Raw genomic sequence first — 24,534 nt, forward strand, 5'->3', positions numbered from 1 at the left:
GACGTCATTGAGTGGGCGGAGGTCCTGGACCATTCTCCACGCCCCTCCTTTCGCTTTCTTAATCGGAAAAATCGCTGTGTTGCATGGGGAAGTTGATGGCACTAAAATACCTTGGCTTAGGAGTGCATTCACTGTTTCTCTAATACCTTCCTCTGCTTCTTTGGATATTGGGTATTGTATCACTCTGGGTGGGAGGGCACCTGGTTTCAGTTTTATCTTTATGGGAGTTACCTCGTGCGACAATCCCACATCGTGTGGCCCTGTAGTCCAAATTTCAGGTGCTACCCTGGCCATGTCTTCTTCAAATATTGTCGGTGGGGCCTTTATGTTAGCCATGAGTGGGTTGTGTATTTCTCTGTATTGGATCATAATGTCCCATGGTATGCTTATTTCCATTATTATTTCTCCATCCCCTTCGTAATCAGTAAACAATTCTTCATCAGTTACATCTTTTAGCATTATGTTTGGCTCTATGCATAGCACACTTCTCCACTCGCGTCCCTGCATATCTAGGCCTATGACCACAATGCGTTTGTTGGAAACTTGAACTGCCTCAATGTCTATAGACATAATTGTGCCTGGCACTACATATGTTGGTGTGATTGGGCGGAATATGAAGTCAGATGGTATTCTCCACTCTTTTTGTGTTATTTCAGGCACTACTCGGGCTAATACCTGTATTCCATAGACGAACATGTCCATGTCAATGGGAATCCCTCTTACTGCAACTTCCTTTGTAATCGTGCTTATTATCAAGAGTGCTCGTACGGGGCATACCCCTGGCATCGAGCACACTATTCCTGATTCAGTAAAGGCTATGGTCATGTTTAACTTACTGAGCAAGACTCGTCCCATCATATTGATTGGTGCGTCTTCGTAATACAAAAAGGGTGCACGCACTGTTTTTCCCCCCACTGTTACATCAAGATCTTTTGTATAAGGAACTTTTAAAATAGCCCCAGAGAACCCCTGCGTCTCCAAATTTCTTCCCGAGAGCTGAAACCGCCCTTCTGTGAGGCATGATTTTTCTGCTCCAGAGTCTACCATAAAGATAAACTGCTTGTTTCCTATCTCTGCCGCCACTAGTGGTTCCTCATTTGCACTTTGTGTGGTGGATAGGACTGGACACGCAAGTGCTCCCTGTGGGCTGTCCTAGTCTTGGTATCTTTGCTGACCTGGCACTGAAAAAACGTTGTCACCCACGACCGTTACGCCACGAAATGTTGCAGGGGCACTGTTTGCGGCCGCTGCAAAAGGGTTATTGTTTATGTTCCCTACTGGGTTTTGTCTCGCCATGGGCTGTAGTGCGTTTTGCTGTTGTGGCTGCTGCTGCTGTTGCTGCTGTTGTGGGGCTGACTGTCTCTGTTGCATTTGGGGGTCATAGCAGTATTGATCCTGTTGTCCCCCCTTGCCCATTGGAGCTCCACAAGGGCTACCTGGGTGTGGGCAGTCCCACCCCTGTTCATTATTCATGGGCTGTTGTTGCTGCCCTTGAAAATACCCTGATGGTCGCATTCTACAATCTCGTGAATAATGTCCCCATCTTCCACAATTTCAACACAACCCCTGTTGTCCTCCCCTTGGTCCTTGCCCACCATACCCTCTGTTTCCCATTCCTCCGTATCCTCCCCTCTGCCCGCGGTACCCACCTCTTCCTTGGGCCAGCCTGTTCTGCCACTGCGATCCTTGGCATGGCTGTTCCTCTCCGTTCCACTGTCCTTGGTCCTCTCCAACCCACTGTGCTGCTATCCCAACGGGCCTTCCTCCCGCGTTTTCCTCTCCTTCGTTTCCTCTGTCTGCTGTTGCACTGGCAGAAATGGCGGCGACCTTCACTAATTTCATCTGTACTAATTTTGCTTCGTCAGCCAGCCTCTTTTGCGTGACCTCCTTTTCCTTCTCTTTGATCCTGCTCCAGTGGTGTACAATTATGCTCTGAATTTCAGGCCACCCTTTGGCTTCGATCCCAGCTATTTTGTCCAAGGCCTTCTGCACCTCTTTCTGCTACCCCTTTTTAATGATAAAATAGAATAAAGCTGCTGATTGATTCCATGACGTACCAGTTTCGCTTCTCCATAAGTCTTGCACTCGCAAAAGGAATTGCGCAGGATCCTCGTTCTCCTCCATTGTGCACTGCATCACTGCATGTAAATCTGGAACGTCTGGAAATGCACGCCGCAATGCATCCCACACTTGTGCTCGAACATTGTTGAATGGTGATCCATCGTGTCGGTCACAGCTCATCGTTAGTCCCGGGAACCCTGCCCTTTCCCAGATTGTGTCTGCTTGGTCCCCGATTGCTGATACTAATAGACTTTTTACATCACCTATAGCTAATGGCACGCCTGCTGTGTTCTTCTCAAATACATGTATCCACTTACATGCCCCTCCCGTCAGTGGGGGGAGGAGTTTTAACAAGTTGGTTTTGTCCATTTGGGCGCATGGAATCTAATTTGGCCTACCTGCTCCTTTATGTATCAGTGGCATTTGTAGTTTCTGTTTCTTTCCCGTTCTGCTCATCTTCCCTTTTTTCGTTTTACTTACCAGTATGTTTCCTGTCCTCCCAGTTCGTTGTCTTAATCTACCTTGCCATAATGGTGGTGATAGTGTGTCTGGGTAACGGCGGTTTAGCAGTGGGGAACCCTCCGCGGCAGCTGCCTCTTCGTATTCATCTAAATCGTCCCATATTTCTTCTATTTCTGACTCTAGCTCGTTATTATCCTCCCAGTTTTCCTCGGGTTCACTTCCTTGTCTTTCACCCTGGTCTCCACTTTGTTGACTCTCTGGTGTATCTGGGCATATAATTCTCACTGGTTTGTTATTCAATTGGAACAGGAACTGTCCTGACTGCCACTCTTGTTCTTGTCTCTGCTGCGATGACGTCCCTTGCGATGCTATAGGTTGTCCTGATACCGAGGCTACTGGGGTTGCATTGCTTGCTGTCCCTATCGGGGGTGTGAGATCTGCCAGTGACAGCGGGGGTACCTCCCCTCCCCCTGGCAGCATTTGCCCTTTGCCACATAAAGCTCTTAACCGTGTTATTTCCATTTGTGCGTGTGCTAGCTGACGGTTCAAATCACCTGTTAAATGTGCTATATCCACAGGAGGTGCGCTTGTGGGGCCGTACAGGCCTCCTTTGTCATATGGTGGAGGTTCGGTGGCTATTGCCCCGCCCTGGGCAGTGGCGGTGGGTGGTATATACAGGGGTTCACTAAACCCTACCGCTGGCCTAGTCATTAAGGGAAGGCGCCGCCTTCTACCCCGTATGGGCTAGGATACCACTTCTCTTCTTCTCACTTCTTACAACACCTAATGGCCATATAAAGGATAGATCAGAAAAGCCTCACCGTCACTCACGCAGACCCTATTCTTAGCTACCTTCCCTTTGTTGCTATTCCCTTCTTCCCGTATTTCCCCTTACCTTCCTTTGGGGTCTTTGCAACCGGGACTCCATGTGTTCAGTCAGGTACTCCGAGGGTCGCCGCTCACGGCCGGACCTCTCTCAGGTCCGTCCCCCAAGCAAGCCGTGGCCTGCCTTGGTGAGCAGCTTTTTCGATCGGGTATTCGTCAACCGGGAACCCTTGACCCTTTCTTCTTGGTGTGCACAGTCTGGTCAACCGCGGAGGCGATGGTTCCGCTGGGGGGCGCCCTGGATCTCGCTGCCGGGCGGCGCAGGCCTCAAGACACCTCTCTAAATCACGTCTCGGGGGTCACCAAAAATGTAGATGCCCTTCCCCGGCTTACTACATGTGAGAGAAAATAAAATAGCCGACACAACCCCTTGTCGGGGAAAGAGGCACTGAGACCCGGCTGCAAGAGTTCAAAGGATGTTTTATTTCTCCAGCTAGGAAATAACCCAAAAAACCCTTTCACCCTCATTACATAACACTTATATTTATATTAATTAAAGTAACTCTAACAAAAAATGCTAAATGGACCCGATTGGCCAGGCGGTGTGGTGCTGTAGGTGTGGGTGGCATCTCTTCCTCCTGGTTGGCTGAGTGGCTGACGAGATGACGGACGTCAAACATCTTGTGCTCCACGCAGGTCAGGGTCCGGTCACTGTGGTCACTACCTAAGCTTATATGTTACGCACTAAATAACAAATTATTTAAAACATTTTATGCTATTTGTCACATTTCTACATAAGTCACACACAATGATTATTGTCAGTACAATTGGGTCATTCGTGGCTTTAATTGGAGGCCTTGACCTTATCGTGCATGTAGAAGAATCAAGCTGTGTTTCACATCTTTTCCTAGGTTTCAAAACTCATTAGTACAAACAAAAACATATATAGTAGTAAAAATGCTTAAGGTTAGCAAGGGGTGCATTGGGTGGGTTTCGCAGAACAGGCGAGGGTCTGGCACTTGAAAGAAATACCTTACAGGGGGTGCAGGGTTAGGATGGCAATAAATTGTTCTAATGGGGGTGGGTGGCTTGCACGTTTATGAGGACGAATCGAGCAGAAAGTGCTTAGCTCATCCTGGTTCACATGCCGGTTCTCAGATGAACAGTGATCTCAGAGGAAGAAAACTGTAGCATATTGATTGTTGCAACTTTCTCCAGCTTCAGCGTGAGAATGGAAGCGCAGAGCTTTCCTTCGCAGGAGTGTGTGTGTCTCTGTCCTTGGCTGCTGCGGTGGAAAGGAAGCTGAGCATTGCTGCACTATCGCAGTGAGGCCTGTTTACCCAAGATGGAGTCGAAAGGGGGCACAAAAGATGGATGCCCCGTGTCCTGCTCAGTAGTCCCATCTATGCAGCAGTCAACCGTGGTTAACTTTACATAAGGGCAAGGGACAATCCCACTACCGGAGGCACGTGGTCCAAGCCTTGTACTGAGGAGAGTACGACGCGAGGGGGCCTGAGGACCCCACGCTCCCATACACACCCATGTAGGAAACTACGTGGGTGCTGAGCGATGAGGTGGGAGGGGGAGCAGGGAAAGGAGCTCGGAACACAGGTTGGTACCATGTAGTACAGCTGCGTTACGAGCATCCTGATAGGCTGGTGCCCCCTGCAGGGTGCTAATATTAGTTATTTCATTGTTTTGATTATATTCTAAGTTTGTCTTGCATTTCTAAATATTATTCATGAAATGTATTTTTGTCATCATGAATGTTGTGTTCATTTTTCCAAGGGTAAAATAGCATTACTTGTTCACAATAGTAGTTTTCAAAATAATTTTCTTTAATTAAATCTGCAATAGCGTATACTTGTTTGTTTTGTTTTTAGTCATTTTTATTGTTTCATTTTATTAGTAAATTGCTTTCTTCATCTTCATCAGATCTGTACAAATTATCTTCTGGTAGACAATTGTCTTTATCTAAGTTGTTTTTTGTGTCGATTTATATTTCTTAGTGTCATAACAAGCTGTTGTGCATGTTTCTAGAGATATTGGGCATGTTTTATATTAATTGATTAGGTTATCACATTGAATATTTGTTGAGTTATCAGATCATGATTTGATTGTATGTGTTTCATTTTAAAAGTTATTTTATCCACTGAGCTAGTGTTATTAAACGCAAATGAATTTGTAGTATTAAGAAAACTGCTTCTTGTGCACTTATTTCTGTTGAATTTAAAAATGTGTTACCAATGTGCCGCAGCTGTTCTTTGATGTTTGGAGTATGATGGACTTTTTTAATGCGTGTTGTAATAATTTGCTCGTTCCTCTTCGTGATTTACATATGTGAGAGATAATGTACATTTCACATTTGAAAAGATCAAGTATGATGTATTGAATGCTAACATTAGCTTGCCAAGCTACAAGTTAAGTAGTGTTGTATTTGTTAATACAGCATTCATTTGGATTGGGTTTTAAAAATACTGTTTTCTTTTGTATTGTAGATTGGATTGCACACATCTAATCATTAATAGATAATGTAATAGAAGGGAATTGATTAAAAGTATTTATGTCTGGTGTTAATGTGTTATGGATTGGCAGTACATTTGCAGTGCATATGTTTTGTAATTTTTCTGGTAATGGGTCCAGTATGACAGTAGTTGGCATAGGATATTTGTGAAAGTGGAATCTACATGTAGCTTGATGTTATTGCCTACAATCCTTTGTATGTGAATGTTTTTTAAGGGGAATTAAGGATTTAACATGTTCTGGTAATATGCTTGAACACGTAATGTAAGTGTCAATAAAAGGGGTTATTTATTGAAGTGCTACTTTGTCTATTTGTGGTGCATTTTCCAGCAATTGTATTGCATGTATATGTCAGGCTTTACGGACAAAGAGCCAGGGCTGATCTGAGGAGACTTGGAGGAGGACTTCTTCTTGGGTGGCAACTTGATCTTCTTCTTAGCAGAAAGGGGCGAGCTTCCTCTGACACCACCCTGCTAGTACTTAAAAGTCCAAGCAGGCTGACACCGGGGATACTGTCCAGAAACAGGAAAAAACCCTGAAAAGGGGAAAAACCTGCAGAAGTTGTTGTGGAGAGCAGCTGACAGCGTGGAGGGCAGTAGGTAGCTTGGAGTGCAGCAGGCAGCGTGGAATGCAGTAAGCAGCGTAGATTGAGTCCACAAGGTGAGTAACAAGAGCAACACAAATTCAGAACAGTAGGAAGCAGCAAGGGGACGGGAAATAAGGAAGGCAGGATCAAATAATAGGTCCACAGGAGGAAGGAGGAACAAGGACTAAGGAGCGCGAGCTTGGAAGCACAACCGGACCGGCTAGGCAACCGAGTGTTTTATGCATGCATTTAAATATGTGGCTTGGTTTTATTGAGGGCGGAATGTTGTTTATTTGTTTACATTTATTTTACTGTATGATATGTAGTTATGTTATTAATTGTTGTTATCGGAACGTTCTGTATTCCCAAAATAAACTTTTACTACTAAATGAAAATCAGGCCTTCTGAACCCACAGAAATGTTTTGGAAAATAAAGACATTCTGGATCTTTGTCTTCTTAAAGCCCACATATTCTATTATATTCTGCTGGTTTAAGGCATAGTGCATTAGGTGTGCATTCTATAAGGTTGTCAGAAGTTAATAAGCTGGCTAGATTTCCTGCTGTATTATTGTCTGATTCTTCTGTAGATGCACTTTCTGTATCTTTGGAAGAGTTTAGTGCAGTTGAATTGTTTTTCAATTTGAGACTGGATGTTCCACTGTGCATTAATTGTTACATCGTATTCTTGAAAGAGTGACTTGTGTGAGGCTAAGTATTGAGCTGCATTGTTCACTTTATTTGGTAGTACATTTTTTAAAAAGCACATTAGATTTGTATGCTGATTTTCGTTGTAATTTGATTGGAATTGGTGCATCATGGTAATATGGTTACTGTAAGCATTACATCTGATCGCTCATTTACAACAGCTCTATGCATTTATAATTGTGATTCCCTCTGTGATGTTTTTATTTGCAGAAATTGTACTCTTGGTGAAACTAAGGGGGTAATTCATAGAATTATACGAGCCATCTGCTGCTGCCTGCCTGCCTGCTGCCACCGTGCCCTGCCATTTGGTGCCTGCACATCTGCCATCTGCAGGGGTCCAGTTGCTGTGACCACCCCTGCTGGAACAGAGGACTCCCGACTGGTGTTCCATCACTCCACAGCCCAGCCCCAGGACCCAGTTGCCCACCCACACCTGCCTTGGGGGTTGCCATGTCCGACTCAACACCATCCGGCACCAGTGGCAACCCCCCAGCAGAGAGGCAGAGGGCTACCAGCTTCAGTGAAAAGGAAGTTGGTATCCTGGTGGAGCAAGTTCTGGGGCATTAAGATGCCCTCTTCACACCATCGTGCGCCGACAAGGAAGGACGGAAGAGGATCTGGAAGGACATAGTGGGTGCCATCAATGCGGAGGGGGTGGCACCCCGCGACATCAAACACGTCCAGAAGCGCTGGGAGGACTGCAAGTCCAGGACCCTCAAGAAGGCACGTCACCTCTTGGATGCAGCGGATGCAGTGGGGCGCCAGGTCCAGCTTACCACACAGCAGATCAGGGTCCTGGAGCGCATTCGCCCAGTGCTTCCCCACCAGATCCTCATGATGCAGGCCCATCTGGAGTCGAGCGGTAAGTGCCCATGCATTCACATTTAAAACAGTGCATGTTGCAGTGTGGTGGTAGTTAGCTACTTGGCTGCATGTGTGACATCGGTCATGTATGGATGTGTGTGTGCAGGGAAATCATGGTGCTGCAGGTGAGTCCAGTCAGGCGTGACCCACATGGAAGGTGTGTTACAATGCATCATGCGGAGCAGCATGCGGAATACACACATGTATGCATGCCTGTGTCTGTACTTGTACATGTTTGGGGTGTGAGAGATGTGTGCTGCTGTCATGGACATGCATGGTGTACATGTCCGTGTGTCTGAGTAGTGTGTGCGCCATGGATGCATGACACATGTCCATGACGATGTGTTGATTCACTGATACAGACTAGTCATCCTTGTATCCACTGTGTCTGTGGGTATACAGGACCAGATGCATGAGCCTGCAGTGATGTGTGTGCATGTGATCAGCATGTCCCATGATGCATGTGAGTTTCAGCACACCACTGGATGTTTCTACGGTGCCTTGGACATGGATGCAAATGTTTGTTGCATGTGCCATGGCTGTGCGTGCATGTGTGTTGCCTGCACTGACCCATTTGTTGTGGAGGGACATAAAGGAAGTGACATTTGACAGTGCCACTCATGTGCTATTGCTTTCTCTCTAGGGGACTATTTACAGTACCCTGATGTTTGTATTCAATGTCTCCCTTTACACAGCAGCGAGTGAAGAAGAGGGAGGAGACGGCGCTGTGGAGGAAAGCGGCAGGGATGTCTCCACCGGCCGGCGACACAAGGCCCAGTCACCCTCCCTGGAAATTCCATCATCCCGGAGTGAGGGGACTCGTGCATCGTCCGCCAATACGGCTGCAGCAGAAGGGGCGGGTGAGCCCCCTCAGGGGCTTGCGACGGTGGAAGACGGTGCAGAGCCATCCAGGTTGGTGGTGTGTGCGGAGGAGGAGGAGGCCGCTACAGAGCCACAATAGGGCCTGGTGGGGGTGGTATGACTGGTGCAAGTGGTGCAGTCCAGGGACAGGAGGCAGCACAGGTCGCCACGGAGGGGCCTGTGCATGTCACTGTCCCTGACACTGTGACTGCATCACAATGCACCAGCAGGGATGCCCCGTCACAAGGCTGTCTGCAGGTAGCGGGGAGGTCCACGTCATCTGGCACTCCTCTACCTGCGGACGTGGGGACCCGTGACAGGATTGAGTCCGTCCTGATTGGTGTCGCGTTGCGCACACGTCACATTCGTGATGATGTGCGTGCTTCCTGGGGGGACCACGCACGTCATCACGAAGAGCTGTGTGGCAACGTGGCCCAGTTGGGAGGGACCATAGTCGGGGGGTTTCCTCCATCTGTCGGCCAGTCTTGCGGCCCTCTCCTCCTCTGTGCACACTATACGCCAGTCGTTCTGTGTGCCGTCTTCTGGCCCAGAAGCCACCAGGGCCCACTGTGGACCTGCCCCAACCAACACAGCCAGCCTGGTGGAGATCCCATGCAGGGCATGGGGAGGGAGACGGGGAAGGGCACACCTGGGAGGGCCCACAATGCCAAATCGTGTGTATTACTCCCTGCACACCCCCGGAATACACGTACCCCGCTCGCGCCAAGCCAATCGCATGTGCAACTCCACGCGCACACCCGAAAAATATGCGTACCCCCCTCGCGCCAGGCCAATCCCATGGAAAACTCCCCACGCACCCCTGGAATACACATACCCTGCTCACGCCAGGCCTATCGGGTGTAAAACTCCACACGCACCCCCAGAATACGCATACCCCGCTGGTGCCAGGCCCACCGTGTGTAAAAGTCCCCGCGCACCCCTGAAATACGCGTAACCCGCTCGCACCCAGCCTATCGCGTGTAAAAGTCCTGGCACACCCCCGGAATACACGTATCCCGCTCGCGCCAGGCCAATCGCTTGTAAAACTCCATGCGCACCCCCGGAATACGTGTACCCCACTCGCGCCAGGCCTATCGCGTGTAAAAGTCCTGGCACACCCCCGGAATACACGTATCCCGCTCGCGCCAGGCCAATCGCTTGTAAAACTCCATGCGCACCCCCGGAATACGTGTACCCCACTCGCGCCAGGCCTATCGCGTGTAAAAGTCCCCGCACACCACCGAAATGCGTGCAGGCAGCCCATCCACCCTCCCCATGCCCCGCAGGCAGCCCATCCACCATGACCATGACCCGCAGGCAGCCCATCACCTCAGACCATGACCCGCAGGCAGCCCATCACCCCAGACCATGACCCGCAGGCAGCCCACACCACAGTGGCGACATTTTGCATGCAATTTGCCTGGAACAGGTGGAGTACGCATATTCAAGGGGGTGCGCAAGTTGATTTCCACACGTTTTGGCATCCATGAGCGGGGTACGCGTATGGAAGGGGGTGCGTGCGGAGATTTTCACGCGTTTCGGCTCCCGCGAGCGGGATCCCCGTATTCAAGGGGGTGCACGAGTAAATTTTCACGTGTTTTTTCTGCCGTGAGTGGGGTATGCGTCATTTTTTACGCGATTACAGTGTAGCAGCCCTGTAAACTGGTCCAGGGTTAGCACAGCCCTTCGCGCCATATTGGGGATTTCGATGGGTTTTCCTTGCGCAAGGGGCGTTCTTGGGGGCGTAACTGGCGCTGCGGGATGTTCGCTGCGCCACGGCTCCAAATGGCTAGGAAAATCCATGAATATGTGGTGCGCCAGAATGCTGTTTGGCGCACACGGCTGGTGCACGCTCCGTCTCTGCGCTGCTCGTGTGCTCTGCTTCTGCGCCGAATTCTATGAATTACCCCCTTTATCGTGATAGCATTATGTGCAATTGCAGAGAATGCAAAAGATAAAGAAGCATTTTGTTGTAGGAGTTGGTCTATTGAAAAGAAAGGTGTATTTTGTACATCTAAGTTGCTTTCTTGGTGTGTGTTTATAGTTTCTGTAGAATGAATGAAGTTAATAATAGTATGTTCTATTGTTTTATTGACAGTATATTCTGTTAAATTCAGAAATTAAGTTATCTGTTTAAGTTCGAACTTTTTTGTGCCTATATTTTGGCCATGCTTAAATGGAGTTGCTGGATTTGTTTGCTTGGCTGCTCGTTTGTCTGGTTTATTTAATGTGTTGTATTGTGTATGGTGTCTGGTTTGTTATTATTTTCTGTACGATAGTCTCTCCGCACTTGCACGTTCTGAATGCTCCCAAGGCCTAGTAGGACTGCCTCGCTCTTTCTTAATTGTTATTATATTTGCCTTTCATTCCCATGTCCCCTCCCCCTCGCCCTGTGGGCGCTTTGAAACACAATTTACTTGATTTATAAACGCCTTACAAATGCACAATAAATAAAGTAAAGAATAGTAATTATCGGCTGTGACATATAGATGTTTGGGGTGTTTTTGATATACATCTACAGTCTGCATTTTACATTTTTTTTTTATCATGGATGTCACTTGAAATGGTATTACACTGGGACAGTCTAAGTTTTTAATGCAATGTGCTAATTGCTTTATGTAATGCACTACATTTTCAAAGAAATCGAATGTCAAAAGATTGCATGCACCTTTAACTTCTGGTACACCTTGTATATTTCTAGTATGAGAATATAAAATATAGTCATTATTTTAATTTTGAAATATAGCAATACTCTATGCATTAATGCAAATGATGCAAACTGTATAATGTGATCATGAAGAATTTAATGCAAATATAATGTTCGTATAAAAATACAATTTGTTTGTAATATATCATTGTAAAATTATGCACCTTCTTTAATTGACAATGTGCAGTCATCCCATTTTATAAATGATGGAAGATCATCAGAATGCAAGTAGTTTTGTTTGGTAAGTATATGCAAATGTTTATATGGGTCATCTACAAGGTATAAAATTGAATGCAAATCTTGTTTATTCCTAAATCTAGCTGGTTTGCAATAATTAGTGAGTTAGTATACCATAGGTATTTGGAAGACATTATTTGCTGATTGAAATGTTTGAAAATGCATAGTTGCCTTGATGATATCTGCTAAGGTTTCAGATATCTTCTTTCAATAATTGTATTTATTTTTTGCAAGTTTGTTTAATTGTAATTGTTGTATAATTGTTGTTTTATTAACTATATACACATAATTGAAGCTGTTAAATATCGTTGTTGCTTTTCTTTTCAGTAACTTGCTGCATCTGTGAATACGAAATATGAATTGTATTTTTTAAGGATTTTGTGTTTTCTTATTATGCTTTTGAATTGCTTTAAAAACAATTTGTGCACCTAAATGACTTGCTAATATGTACTTGCTGTATTTTTATTATTCACTAATCATGTAACGGCTGCATATATTATACTGCATCACTTAGGTTTATGAAATATTGTTACTATTTTTTTAATGTTAGCCGAACTGAGAACTTTTAAGTTACTAGTCTAGTTACTAATCTTAGTAATAATTAGTGACTCTGGCAGTCCATTTATCGCCCAAGGACCTGGTTCCCAGAGGCCCCCCAGCACCAACAACTTTAATGCCTGAACTGGGTTGGAAGATCGACTCAACCACCTAAAGATGACTGCTGCACTGTCCTTCGTTTCCCAAGGCACCCAGCCTGCATCATCTGAGCTGCTGGCATCCCATTGGCCACGCCCCAGCCTTGTCCAGCACATCCAGGCAAGCAGGGAGGTGAGGCCGGCCTTTACCAAAGGCCTGCACACAAGGCCAGGGATGAGTGTCTCTGCCGGTCCAATTATCACCCAAGGACCCTGTTCGCAGAGACCCACGAGCACCAACAACTGTAATGCCCGCACCGGGTCAGAGTATCGACCTGACCACCTAGAGATGGCTGCCCTGGTATCCTGCATTTCCCCAGGCACTCAGCCTGCATCATTTGAGCTGCCAGCAACCGATTGGCCACGTCCCAGCTTTGTCCAGCCCATCCAGAAAAGCCGGGAGGCAAAGCCAGCTTTTACCAAAGGTCTGCACACAAGGCCAGGGATGAGCGTCTCTGCCAGTCCATTTATCACCCAAGGACCTGGTCCCCAAAGCACCAACAACTTTAATGCCTGCACTGGGTTGGAGGATCGAACCGACCACCTAAAGATGGCCACTGATGTCCTTTGTTTCCCCAGTCACTCAGCATGCATCCCCTGTCCTGCCGGTATTCCATTGGCCACCTCCCACCCTTGTCTACTAGATCCAGACAAGCCGGGAGGTGAAGACGACTTTTGCCAAATGCCTGCACACAAGGCCAGGGATGAGAGTCTGGTGGTCCATTTATCACTGAGGAGCTGGTTCCCAGAGACCCCCGAGCACCAACAACTTGAATGCCTGCACTGGACCGGAGGATCGACCTGGCCACCTAAAGATGGATGCCGTGATGTCCTTTGTTTCCCCAGTCACCCAGCCTTCATCATCTGAGCTGAAAATGAAAAGCTGGGTCGTTAGGAACGGTGCCGGTGCTTCAGTGGTTCCCATCCCATGGAGTCCTAATACCAGGATATCGGCCTGCAGAAACGGTAAGCCGAGATTGCCGATAGTACCATCGACTTACCGCAAATCTCATAATGAACCCCAATCATTCCACCCATCCTTGTGTTTCATGTAAGTGGTAAATGCAAGTGGTAAATGAGAGAAAGATGTATGCCCAGTAAGGCTTTGCATGCTTGTTTGCAGATAAAGTGAGCAATGCTCACGTGTGGGAAAAGCATGTGGATTGGCCTACAGAGAGTTTGTGGATTGGTGAATGAAAATGTGGCCAGGAGTGCCTGTTTACCTGCATGCTCTCATAAGTGCCATGCATTTTAAGGTTAAAAATACCTTGTAGCTTTTGTGGACGGGTGTGAGGACAATCTACATTTAACAGATGGGGTAGGTTAAAATAATGTAACTGTTAGATGCTTCATATTAAGCTGTACTTTGCATAAGTTGACAAAATATATACGTGAAACATAAAGGAGTAAAAGGGAAAAAATGCACATGAGAGGAAGTAAGTGAAAAATCGAAAAATGCGAAAACATTCAAGAACCCTAAACCCTCACTTGCTTTCATTATGAGCGAACATTTCACTAAGTGAAATGCTTAGATCAAACCCTGCAATTTGATTACCCCGAGGAACTCATCAATGACTAAAGGTGGGGGAGGCAGAACAAGCTTCAGCCTAGTCAAAGCCAAATGTCTGGCTCAGCTTGTGTGCCTTTATGAAAGAAGAGCCCACCTAGAGCCGAGTCAAGCATCACTTAGTGACAGTTAAAAGAACTGCCTGCAATCATCTATTTGCACAGAGTACATATATATTTCGAGGGATGCCAGTTCTGTTTCAAATTAAAGAGGCAATGGGAGCAGTGCTACAAAACATGCAAAACTGCAAAATGTGCCACCAGAAAACCTGGCTTCCACATATGACCAATCTATGCAATCATGGGCAAATCAAGCCACTTAAATAGGCATTTGCCATATTTCCGTTGGTTGAAAACAATTGGGATCACTCAGTACTAGAAGTGACTCCATTAAATGTGTACTACACAAAAAGCAACATTTATAAAAGTGTGATAAATACAGTATTACAAAAATAATAAAAAATATGAATAAGTTAATTTACAATGTGCACACCACTGGTGGAAGTATTCCTTAACTTGTGCATTGCTCTGTCACTTATCAGCTAGATTTCTGTCCTAAATGAAAAGTGAAATAGATCATGTCTTCACTGTTTGGTGGGCAAGGAGCCTGTTGCTAACGGTGCTGGTGCTTCCCTGAAAACTGTGCCTCTCGGGGCAGATGCGCCTGGCAGGTCAGACACTGGCGGATGCAGAGGCCCCGGCAGGCACCGTTGTAGTCTGCCGGTCCGGAATGGGTGCTGGTATATTGCTAATGGCACCTTTAATTCCAGAACCGGCAGTCTTGTAATGCGGCCCATTGTCTCTTATCATACAACTCCCGTTAAACCCTGTGTTTTAGAGCACTGAATTTGCTTCGAAGCCAGAGACGTTACCATTGGGTCATATAGCTTCTGGAGGAATGATTGATCAGTAAAACAAATATTTCTCGCAAGCAAACAATGAAGCGCAACATACATACATTTCAAGTAGCTCGTGAAAACCATGCGTCACTTTATTTTTTTAATTTTGTTTTGTGCTTGCGAAATACCGAAGGCCTGCAGACAGGCATTTGTGGTGGCGAATGGTGCAACAACAAAGGCATTAGTATTACAGCGTTAGTAGCCACGTTCGCCAGGCAGCAGGCAACTAACGCTCTTTATTACGAATGAGAAGGAACACCCAGGAAGCTTGCAAAGGGCTTAGGTGGGTTAACAAATAAAAAACGAATAGCCTTACCTCTCCCTCCAATGTCAGCACAAAATGGCTGTGTTGTTGAAACAAGCACAAACTCCACATCCATTGAAATGGTGCTTCCATCACTGACACGTGCCACATCCAATCAGGGGCTACTCATATCACATTACTTTCACAAAGAACTCCTCCCTCACAAAAAATATTAGACTGACACTGTAAGCAAGTAAATAGCCATTTACAATGACTACATAGGCACACTGGTTTTCAATGGTACCTTGTCTTTTAATTAAAATTAATAAATAGATAAGCCTCGCATTATTTAAAAGCACCAGTTTATAACTTTTAGGCAAAAAAAACAGCTAGGGTATCTTTTAAAATTATTATCATATGGCGGCCACCATCTTGGAAGGAAAACTGGCTGCCAATTTGATCCTCAATACAAAATGTAAGTAAACAGTGCAGAAGAGGTGCCGTTTTCACAGGGATGGGTGGCAATTGACATAGGGATTAACCTGCAGATGGGTGTTTTATGGGTGGGCACATAACCAAACATCACCTACAGTCTATGTATCCATCCTCAATTGTCATCTCCATTAGAAAATCCTCATGCTCATCTCCTTTATCAAGCTCTCATTAGCATGACAGTAGTTTTGGCTTTAAACATAGCGCTTTCAGTGCTATCTAATAGCCAAAACTAAAAGGCCCAGACCAAAAGGGGATGGCAGAGGCAAAAATCAAACCCAGCTGCTTTTCACCAGAGGCGAACACTCTTGCCCTTTCAAAACTATCACTGTGACAAAAAAGGATGCAGAAGTGTAAATGATCTTCAACACATCCACATAATTGACAATTTGATTAGCTGCAAACTGACAATTCAGTCAGCTACAAAGTGGCAATCACTGTCTACGACCACACTGCCCATATCCTTCTGCTTGCTGGCATCAAATTCCACACCATTCTTGGATGTGATGCTTTATTACACCACAGCTTAGGAGGCCGCACACACTTTTTGTCTCTTGCTATCCTGCCCCATCACTGACTCTACGCTTGAATTCCCTCACCTCTCTGCCTCTGGCTGCTCAACAGCAGAGCGCCACATTCACACTTGACCTTAAACTCCTTTACATGACATCTACTTGTAAATGACCCAGTAAAGGAACCTAATCAGCGGGCGGTTGGGTGCGAGACACCATAAACCTTACCCCTCTCGCCTAGCACCTTCACTTTGGTGTTTGATGAAAGGGATTTTTAACATTGCAACAGTATGCCGTTTCCCCCAAATACATTAAAGTTACTGCGTTTGTCAATCAAGTCACTGGTGCATGTTTGGCAACAGCTCCCAGCCAGCATCAGAGGTTATGGATATAGTTAGGAAAGTTGGTGACAGGCAAGACATTTCCATATATGTTTAATGCAACATTAAAAATGTAACAATTATATTCTGTAGCATATTTTTCTCTGAACGGGTCTTTAGTACCATGAACAATGCAACACTAAAAGTTGAAAACTACAGAGTATGTGATTATGGTGACTTCCTGGATGATCACGGCATTATATACACAAATTATGCAAATGACACCCAGGTGGTTCTAGAACTGATGGGTGATTATGAAAGGGATTGTTGTGTTGTTGATCAGACCTACTATATTATACCAACAGTGGATGAATGCGAACTCCCATGCCTTAGACAGCAATAAAACAGAGCTCATGTTGGTGGGCACTAGCAAACGCCTAGATAAACTTGATGCTAAATACGACCAATTTATCATCTCAGACTGCGTCATTAAAACAAGTACGTGGGTGAAAATGTTGGGCATCGTTCTTGATGCCAACCTCAATATGAAAAAGCATGCTTCTCACATTAAGGATACTTGCACATATAACACTAAGCCCATAAAGCAGATTAAACCGTACTTGTCTTATACTAATGTTGCCACACTGGCTACAGCTCTTGCCAATTCAAACATTAACTATTGCAACAGCCTACTTGCTGGTACCTCCAAAAACAACATCAAGACACTGCAGGTTATTCAAAACAACGCAGTTAGAGCTGTTTGTGTTATTGCTAGAACAGAACATATATCCCAGGCTCGTAGATCTATGCACTGGCTCCCTGTTAAACACCAAATTACCCACAAAATGTTATCTTTGGCATACAAATGCCTGTCTAATCAAGCTCCTGGGTATTTGATGAAAATAATTCAGAAGGCTTCTATTAATCGGGCCCTTTGCTCTAATGTTGTGGAAAAGCTTTCTCAACCGTGTTATAAACTACAGAACTTTGGCGGTACTAGCTTTGATGTTTGTTCCCCGCTCATCTGGAACTCAATTCCACTTGATCTTAGAAACATTTCTGACTTGTGTCACTTCAAGAAAGCCATCAAAACCTTTCTCTTCAACTCCAAGGATGAAGGCGTTGTAATTCTCCGCTTTGACTCCCCGCACCCATGATCACTTCTTCAGTGCGCACTGAGGCCTTTGGTCATGTTGCGCCTTATTAAAATGTCATTCATTCAACCCTACAACATACGGTACCAAGACTGCCACCTTTAGAAGACATCCGTTTAAAGTGCCCACTCCAAGGGGTGGTCTCCAGCAATAGTTAGGCATTCTTTCACTTTATTAGACCTTCTCCAATACGCTCTTTCCAGCTTGATAGACTAATTACCACGTAATGCGTTTTACCATAGGTGGATCCCTGGATCATAGAGCAGGTGACCTTAACCTCAAGCGTCCCTTCCCCATGAGGAATATTAGAATTCAATACTTCATTGAACTAGATCAAGGTGATATAACATTTTTCCATGCAGATGAAATCACGTTTAGAGTAATGAACAGTTACTTTTTAACTCACGGGTAGTCTATTTTGAATTAATGTTTGACTCTGTGTTATTTACTTGTTTGCAGGTCGTAGTCTGAAGTACAACCATTAACATAAACAACACATTTTGCTCCTGATGAAGGGATTGATATCCCGAAACATGTTGAGCTCATTACTATTACTTTTGTATAATAGTTATGATAATTTGAAGCACGAATTGTGAAGGTTTTAATTTTTTATTTACTTCTCACATTAAAAACTGCTTACGATCAGTGCAATCCCTAAGTGTTAATTGTGTAAACTAAACTAATCATATTTAAGTTTATCAGAAACCGTTTTTGACGTGTCCTTGAATATTGTGCACTACTTTCTTTCTTGGTCGGCCAAACTACAGTCACTACCAAGCGCATCATAACTTATTAATAATACCAATATGCAGTCTGTATTGTCATTTCTGCTAGTTTCTTTGCTTATATTATGCAAAATCCTTCCTGATTGTATAATGCAATGTCAGTCTGGACTACCTCAGCACTTTGAGGCAGTACCAATGGCATTTGAGGGGTTCAAAGTGTATCACTGCCCCATATCCCCTTTTCCTTTCTGATTCAGTCAGGGAGTCTACTTCGGAGCAAATTAATTTATCTTTTCACAGGTTTCTTCACTGTCACCCCTCTCAATGTCTTCTCTCACAGCCTAAGACTAGGCACCTGCATAATGAATCTACTGAGGTTGGAACTGGAGGAACAAACCATGACCACTCCCCAACGAGCCTCCATGTGTCCTGATAAAGTTTGATCACATTTTGAGACCATAAGACATCCACACAACTATTACAAGTATTTTACACAAAGCAGAAACAAGTCACTGCCCTTTTGGGGAAAAGCAACAACAAAACATGTATAAACACAAGAAGAAACAGCAGCTGGTGTGGCACTTACGAGGGCCTGGCAGAGGGGGATACAAAATTAGCTGAAAGAGCTGAAATCTGAGACCAAGAAGAGCTGAGAAAGCTGAGAGGTCTAAAAGAGTTTAGAGAGCTCACAAAACTGAAAGATCTGAAAGAATTTGAAAAGCTGAGAGGTTCGTAAAAGCAGATAGTGCTTAGACAACAGAGATGCTTGATAGGCTGTAGATGCCTAAGAGAAATGGCAATGACTTACAGACCAGATGAGGATCCAAGGAGTCCAGAGACATCTTTAAGACTACCATTTACCCAGAAGGGAGACTGACCCATGAGTGAGAATATCTGGTGATGAAAAAGCAGCACAACTTGTTGGATTAGTCTGCACTAGGGATGGGACTAGAAAATGATGTGAAGCAGCAATACATTCAGAAGACAAAGATCATCCATGCACATGTGCAGATAAGGACACTGCACTCCCTGGTGCACCCTTCACGTGCCCCTGGGTCAGCCTACCAGTCATTTTCTTTGCACTGACCATTTTTGTCCAGAGTGAATGCTTTCTACCACCTCTTACATGGTCAGTGCAGTGTGCCTCCACTGGTGGGGACGGTTCTTCCACTGTTACTCACCAAAGGACTTCAGGACCTTCTCTGCTGGAAAGGTAAGTAAGTTCCTTTTTTCGCAAGGCACCCCAGCCTTCTGCCCCATGAATTAGTGGACCAGGATAGCTTTGTTATAACCTATACATATTGAAGGGCAGGCTTTCCCGTCAGCAGACAGACTTCTTCCCTTAAACGTCACTGGCTCTCAGTTGATTAAGACTCACGCCATTCTTGCCCTAACCTACTACAGAAGATGCTGGCCTCATTCATCCTGAGTATAGGACTCTAGGTAGTCATGCATGCATGACCACATATGAGAACAACGCAACTACATTTGATCAGAGTGTGGTTTTGTTTCTTCCATTATAACATCATAGTTCATTATGGGGGTTGTACTGATGAAACATACATATTTTGGTTCTAGGTCTTGCAGTAGACCAGTACTGTGCCTTTTGGGTGGGGTTGCATTGTTATTCTGGGCATGCCAATAACACAGATTATTCATGAAACCTTCTTGAGCAAAATTACCTTGACATTTACCTTTCTGCACTACCAAAGTATTCCACCCTCTACCCTTTATTGGCCAGACACACAGATCCTAACAAATATGCCGACCTTTTCCACAATTCACTCTGCTACGCTCAGTAGACATATCACATATGAACACATTTCTGATCATTCATCTGGCTCAGTGGGGAGGATGGTAAATGGCCACGGAAACAGTGGCCTTTGCAGCCCTTCTAGACTTACTCATAAGACTATGCACTCCTAGTCACATTGCTTGAGGACGATGGAGTGAGTGGATTTAAGCGAAAACGGGATGGCTGCAGAAAAACTGACCCTTTCAGAAAAGGCTGGAGGAGGTGCTGAGTTATTGGAGAGGGGAATTTTTGGATTTCTCCTTCTGTCTTCCCACATTGTCACGAATTGAACGATTTCATTGAAGGATACACATCGAGCAAAACTGTTGCACTCACTGCTTGCATCATATAACAACTTTTTGATATGCAAAGGCCTTATTCCTCATGTGCTGTTTCCTTCCAATTAAATACCTTAGGCTGACTTAAGCCACCGAAAAGTGATATTATTAGTAAATTCTCAAGATGTTTGTGTTGTTGTTCTTGGGGTTTTGCTACTAGTTTTATCCAATGTCTACCAATTCTCCAATATATTGTTTTGATCTTCTACAGTGGGGTTGGAGACCTGCCTGGTTTGGTAAATTAGATAACATATCAGCAATTTGGTGTTACACATCTGAGTTTGATGGGATCTGTTCTCTGAGTCAAAGTACCTTTGATTTTCTGTCAAAAACATTTTGCTCTAAATGTTGGAATTATATATAAACCTTTACTTTGTTTCAAGTAAAAGGTACATGGTCTCTTCCACACTTCCAAAGTAGGTATGGCTGGGATAAGTTACATTTGTTTTGCTTACTGTTCCCTTATAGGGTGGCACAGTAATTGGCAGTGCCCGATGCAAGGCATTTCGTACCCGAGAAGGTCGTTTGCTGGCAGCACGGAATCTGGTTAAACGGGGAATTACTAACCTCTGTGTGATTGGTGGCGATGGAAGTCTGACAGGAGCCAACCTCTTCCGTGAGGAATGGAGCGGATTACTGGATGAACTGGTGAAAGATGGTAAGTGTTTAGCTTCTTACCACTTATTGATGCAACCAAGCAAGAATGCTATAGGATAATGTTATTTGGTCCAAAGCAGAACAAACAGGAGGGTATCAGGAACCTCCTGTTCCCTGATGTTAGCGGAGACACAATTGGTCACACAGTGGCTTGTCAGGGGTTCCAAAAGAGAATCATAGAAATAGGAATTTAGTTATCTGTGCTTCCACCGGTTAAATTGAAAGTGGTGCATTATACTAAAATGTATATGTTTGCCTGAGGTGGATTCTTTTTTAGAGGACATGGGAAAGGTGACTGAGGGTCGGTGTGCTTGATGTGCTCTGGGCGGATGCATTGTTAACTATCAACTGATGTTCTGTTCTCTCTCTGATATACTTTCTCCCGTCCTCTTTTGGGCACTTGTTTAGCTGGGACTCAGCGTTACAAAATTGAAATTGAGAACGGCTATGTAGTAATAGAATGGAAATAGAACGAGGACTGTATTTAGTTGTTTACAATGAAGTAGACATGAGAGTTTATTGAAATGTGTATTTATGCTGTGACTCACAGCTATAGCATGTTAAATATGTTTTCAATATCAATAAAATGTTTTTGATAAAACTGTGTCAGTCCAAATCTATGTAGCATGTGCTGGGGTATTTTGGGTAAATGGAGTGGCGTGAACCAATTGCAGCAACGTTTTCAGCAGCAATGAAGGTGTCCTTTTGTAACCTAATGTTTGAATCTGCCTGCTGCAAACTGTTGCTATGAACCTGCTGAAAGCCACATAACTGTCCTTTGCTATCAACCGGTTGCCTGCACCTGCTGCCTTTTTAGCACCTGGCTTCTTGAGCCTATTCTCTTTACTGTTTGACGCTCAGATGCTAGGAAGCATTTTGTGGGAAGCTCACCCTTGTGACAGGCAGCTGAGTCGCACCGCCCATGGCCTTGCATCCACCTCAGATTAGTCCAAGTTGAGAGACAGAGCTAAAGACATGGTGTCTGTCACAGCAGAAAGCTCTTTTCATGCATGTAATTTTGACTACCCAGCCCACAGAGTGCCTGTACATACATGCACAGCCATGAGACAGAAGAAATTGAGTTTTATGAATTTCTATAGTCGAAATATGAACTGAAGGTCTGACTTTTGAAGAGCAAGCAATGGCTAGATCAAAGGGATCCTCATGATATGGACCACACTCCCTTGACATGAGCAAAGCCAAGCAGTGCCGTACTGTTCTTTGGGGACATCACTTACCTTTAGCTGTAGCCTGAGTGTTGTAGTCTGTAAGTTAATTTCTGGACTATGACTTCTTTAATGCTCCTATTCAGAAATACAATGTGTTGCCTTCCCACACTTCAGGACACAAAACACTGACACTTAAGGACACAAAACACCCTGCCTAGTTACACTTCACCTGTCCTTCTCCATGTAGTACTGACCACTGCTTAACCTTTTTACATAAAGCTCCCCATTATTATGCCACACTCTCTTCCTATGAATTGTCAAGCTACACTCTCTTCCCCTGAGCATCGACAAGCATGTCCATGCAGTTCCTTTGTGACATCTCTTCAATGTAAGTGCATCCTGATTGCTGTAGTCTGTAGGTTCCTTCCCAGACTATATATAAGGCCTCATTACAAGGTCCATGGTCCGGGGAAAAAGCCGGGTTATACCGGCACTGGCATTTTTTCTGCACCAGGCAAACACAAATTTGCCGGGAGGGGCAGTGAGCTACTGGCAAGCCTGACCTGCCGAGAGTTCAGGCTGCTACCAGCAAATAATTGCCAGAATCAAATTTCGGCAATCCCATCCTTGGAGTCATACGGGCCTCCATGGAATGGGAACTTACTGGTGTCTCTGCTGCCTTTATTAAACCGGTAGTTCCGGAATATCTGGTGATGGAGACACTAAGGTAGTTTAGTCGGTATCCTGCCGACAATTCCGGCGGCATACCGGTAAAACTGTAATGAGGGTCTTCGACTCCCAGAATTTCCATGTCAGGAATTTGAAGTGATGCCTGTCAGTACTTCGAGACACAGGGCCTCATTACGAGTTTGGCGGCGGCCATGGAGCTGTTAGCTGTTAGCTCCATGGCTGCCGCCAAACCGGGCTCCTTTACCGGGTTCCCAGAATAGGGAATTACCGGGCCATTCCGAGCTCGGAGGGCCCGGTAATTCCTCCCTCTGGGAACCCGGGCCTGGACCTTCCCCATTCCCAGCTGTGCCCCCATAGGGCTCAATGGGAATGGGAGAGGGAGGTAACAACGGGCCGATTACGACCGGCCCGTTGTTGGCTCCCTCTTCCCCTCGCGGTACCCGGTAATGACACCTGGTTTTACCAGGCATCCTTACCAGGTCCCACGAGGGGACCTCGTAATTTTACGGAATGGGTTTAACGGGTCCGCCTCCGTTAGCGGAGCCCGTTAACACATTCTGCGAAGGTTGTAATGAGGCCCACACACTTTCCTCTCAAACCTTTTGCCTTTTCTGCTAGGAAAACAGAATGGCACTGCAGTGTGGGTCCTGTCAGGTGGTGCCCCCGAATGTGGGGCTTGAGCATATGGCTTTACCTATGCTTCATTCTAGCAAATTACCCACACTGGAAAAATCTTCCCGGTGACTCCTACAAAAATGTCCATGCCAGAAAATTACGAACAGCGCTCACGTGAGGTATATAGGGAGAATTGGAAGATGAGGAAGAAGCATCATAGTCAGTCTAGAAGTGAATCTTCTTCTTCTCATACTCACTCTTATTCCCTTCGCAAGAAGCACAAGCATTTGAGACAACACTCTGAAAGTGACTGATAGGCCCTGAAGGTAAACCAAAGACCTTCTTTCCCCACTGACAGTTCTACCCCAGAGGACTGGAAGACCTTCAGAAAGGCTATGTTGAGGGTATTTGACAGGCTCCTGTGGCTTTATCCATCTAGCTCCCATTTGTGTCAGTTTAGGTTTTCAAGAATCCCACTGCGATGCGCTCATGCCTGGGTAAGGTTTCAGAGCTTCTGTCGGTCTTTAAGTCTTCAGAGCCAAAGCCCTGCTTCACCTTGCTGACCTCGGTTGACACGGTATCAAAACAATTAGCTCTGTCGGTGCTGTCAGTACTGCTGGTGCCACATTCGCACCAGAGTTTGTTGACTTCAATCTGCACTACCCTACCTTCGACCGTGCCTAGTAGGGCTAGATGCCTGATGCCACTAGCGTCAAAACCACATCAGAAGAACCTACTGCAGTTCATGTCATAGGAGGATGAGGTATCCAGGTTCCAAAGTCAGAACACGGACTCTCAAATTTAAAGATTTACTGTTTTCTTTGATCCTAC

The 24,534-nt window shown here is 45.3% G+C and overlaps 1 protein-coding gene across 3 annotated transcripts in view; it reads left to right on the forward strand.

Moving 5' to 3' along the window:
• PFKP (phosphofructokinase, platelet) overlaps positions 1 to 24,534 on the forward strand; it is an 882,344-nt gene that overhangs the window by 119,935 nt on the left and 737,875 nt on the right. For all 3 annotated transcript variants that reach the window (XM_069648018.1, XM_069648019.1, XM_069648020.1), the window contains exon 4: positions 21,041 to 21,230. In XM_069648018.1, the coding sequence (XP_069504119.1) occupies positions 21,041 to 21,230 (190 nt within the window). The remainder of the gene's footprint in view (positions 1 to 21,040; positions 21,231 to 24,534) is intronic.

This window comes from Ambystoma mexicanum, chromosome 2q, assembly GCF_040938575.1.
Source record: "Ambystoma mexicanum isolate Mex_15411 chromosome 2q, UKY_AmexF1_1, whole genome shotgun sequence".
NCBI lineage: Eukaryota > Metazoa > Chordata > Amphibia > Caudata > Ambystomatidae > Ambystoma > Ambystoma mexicanum.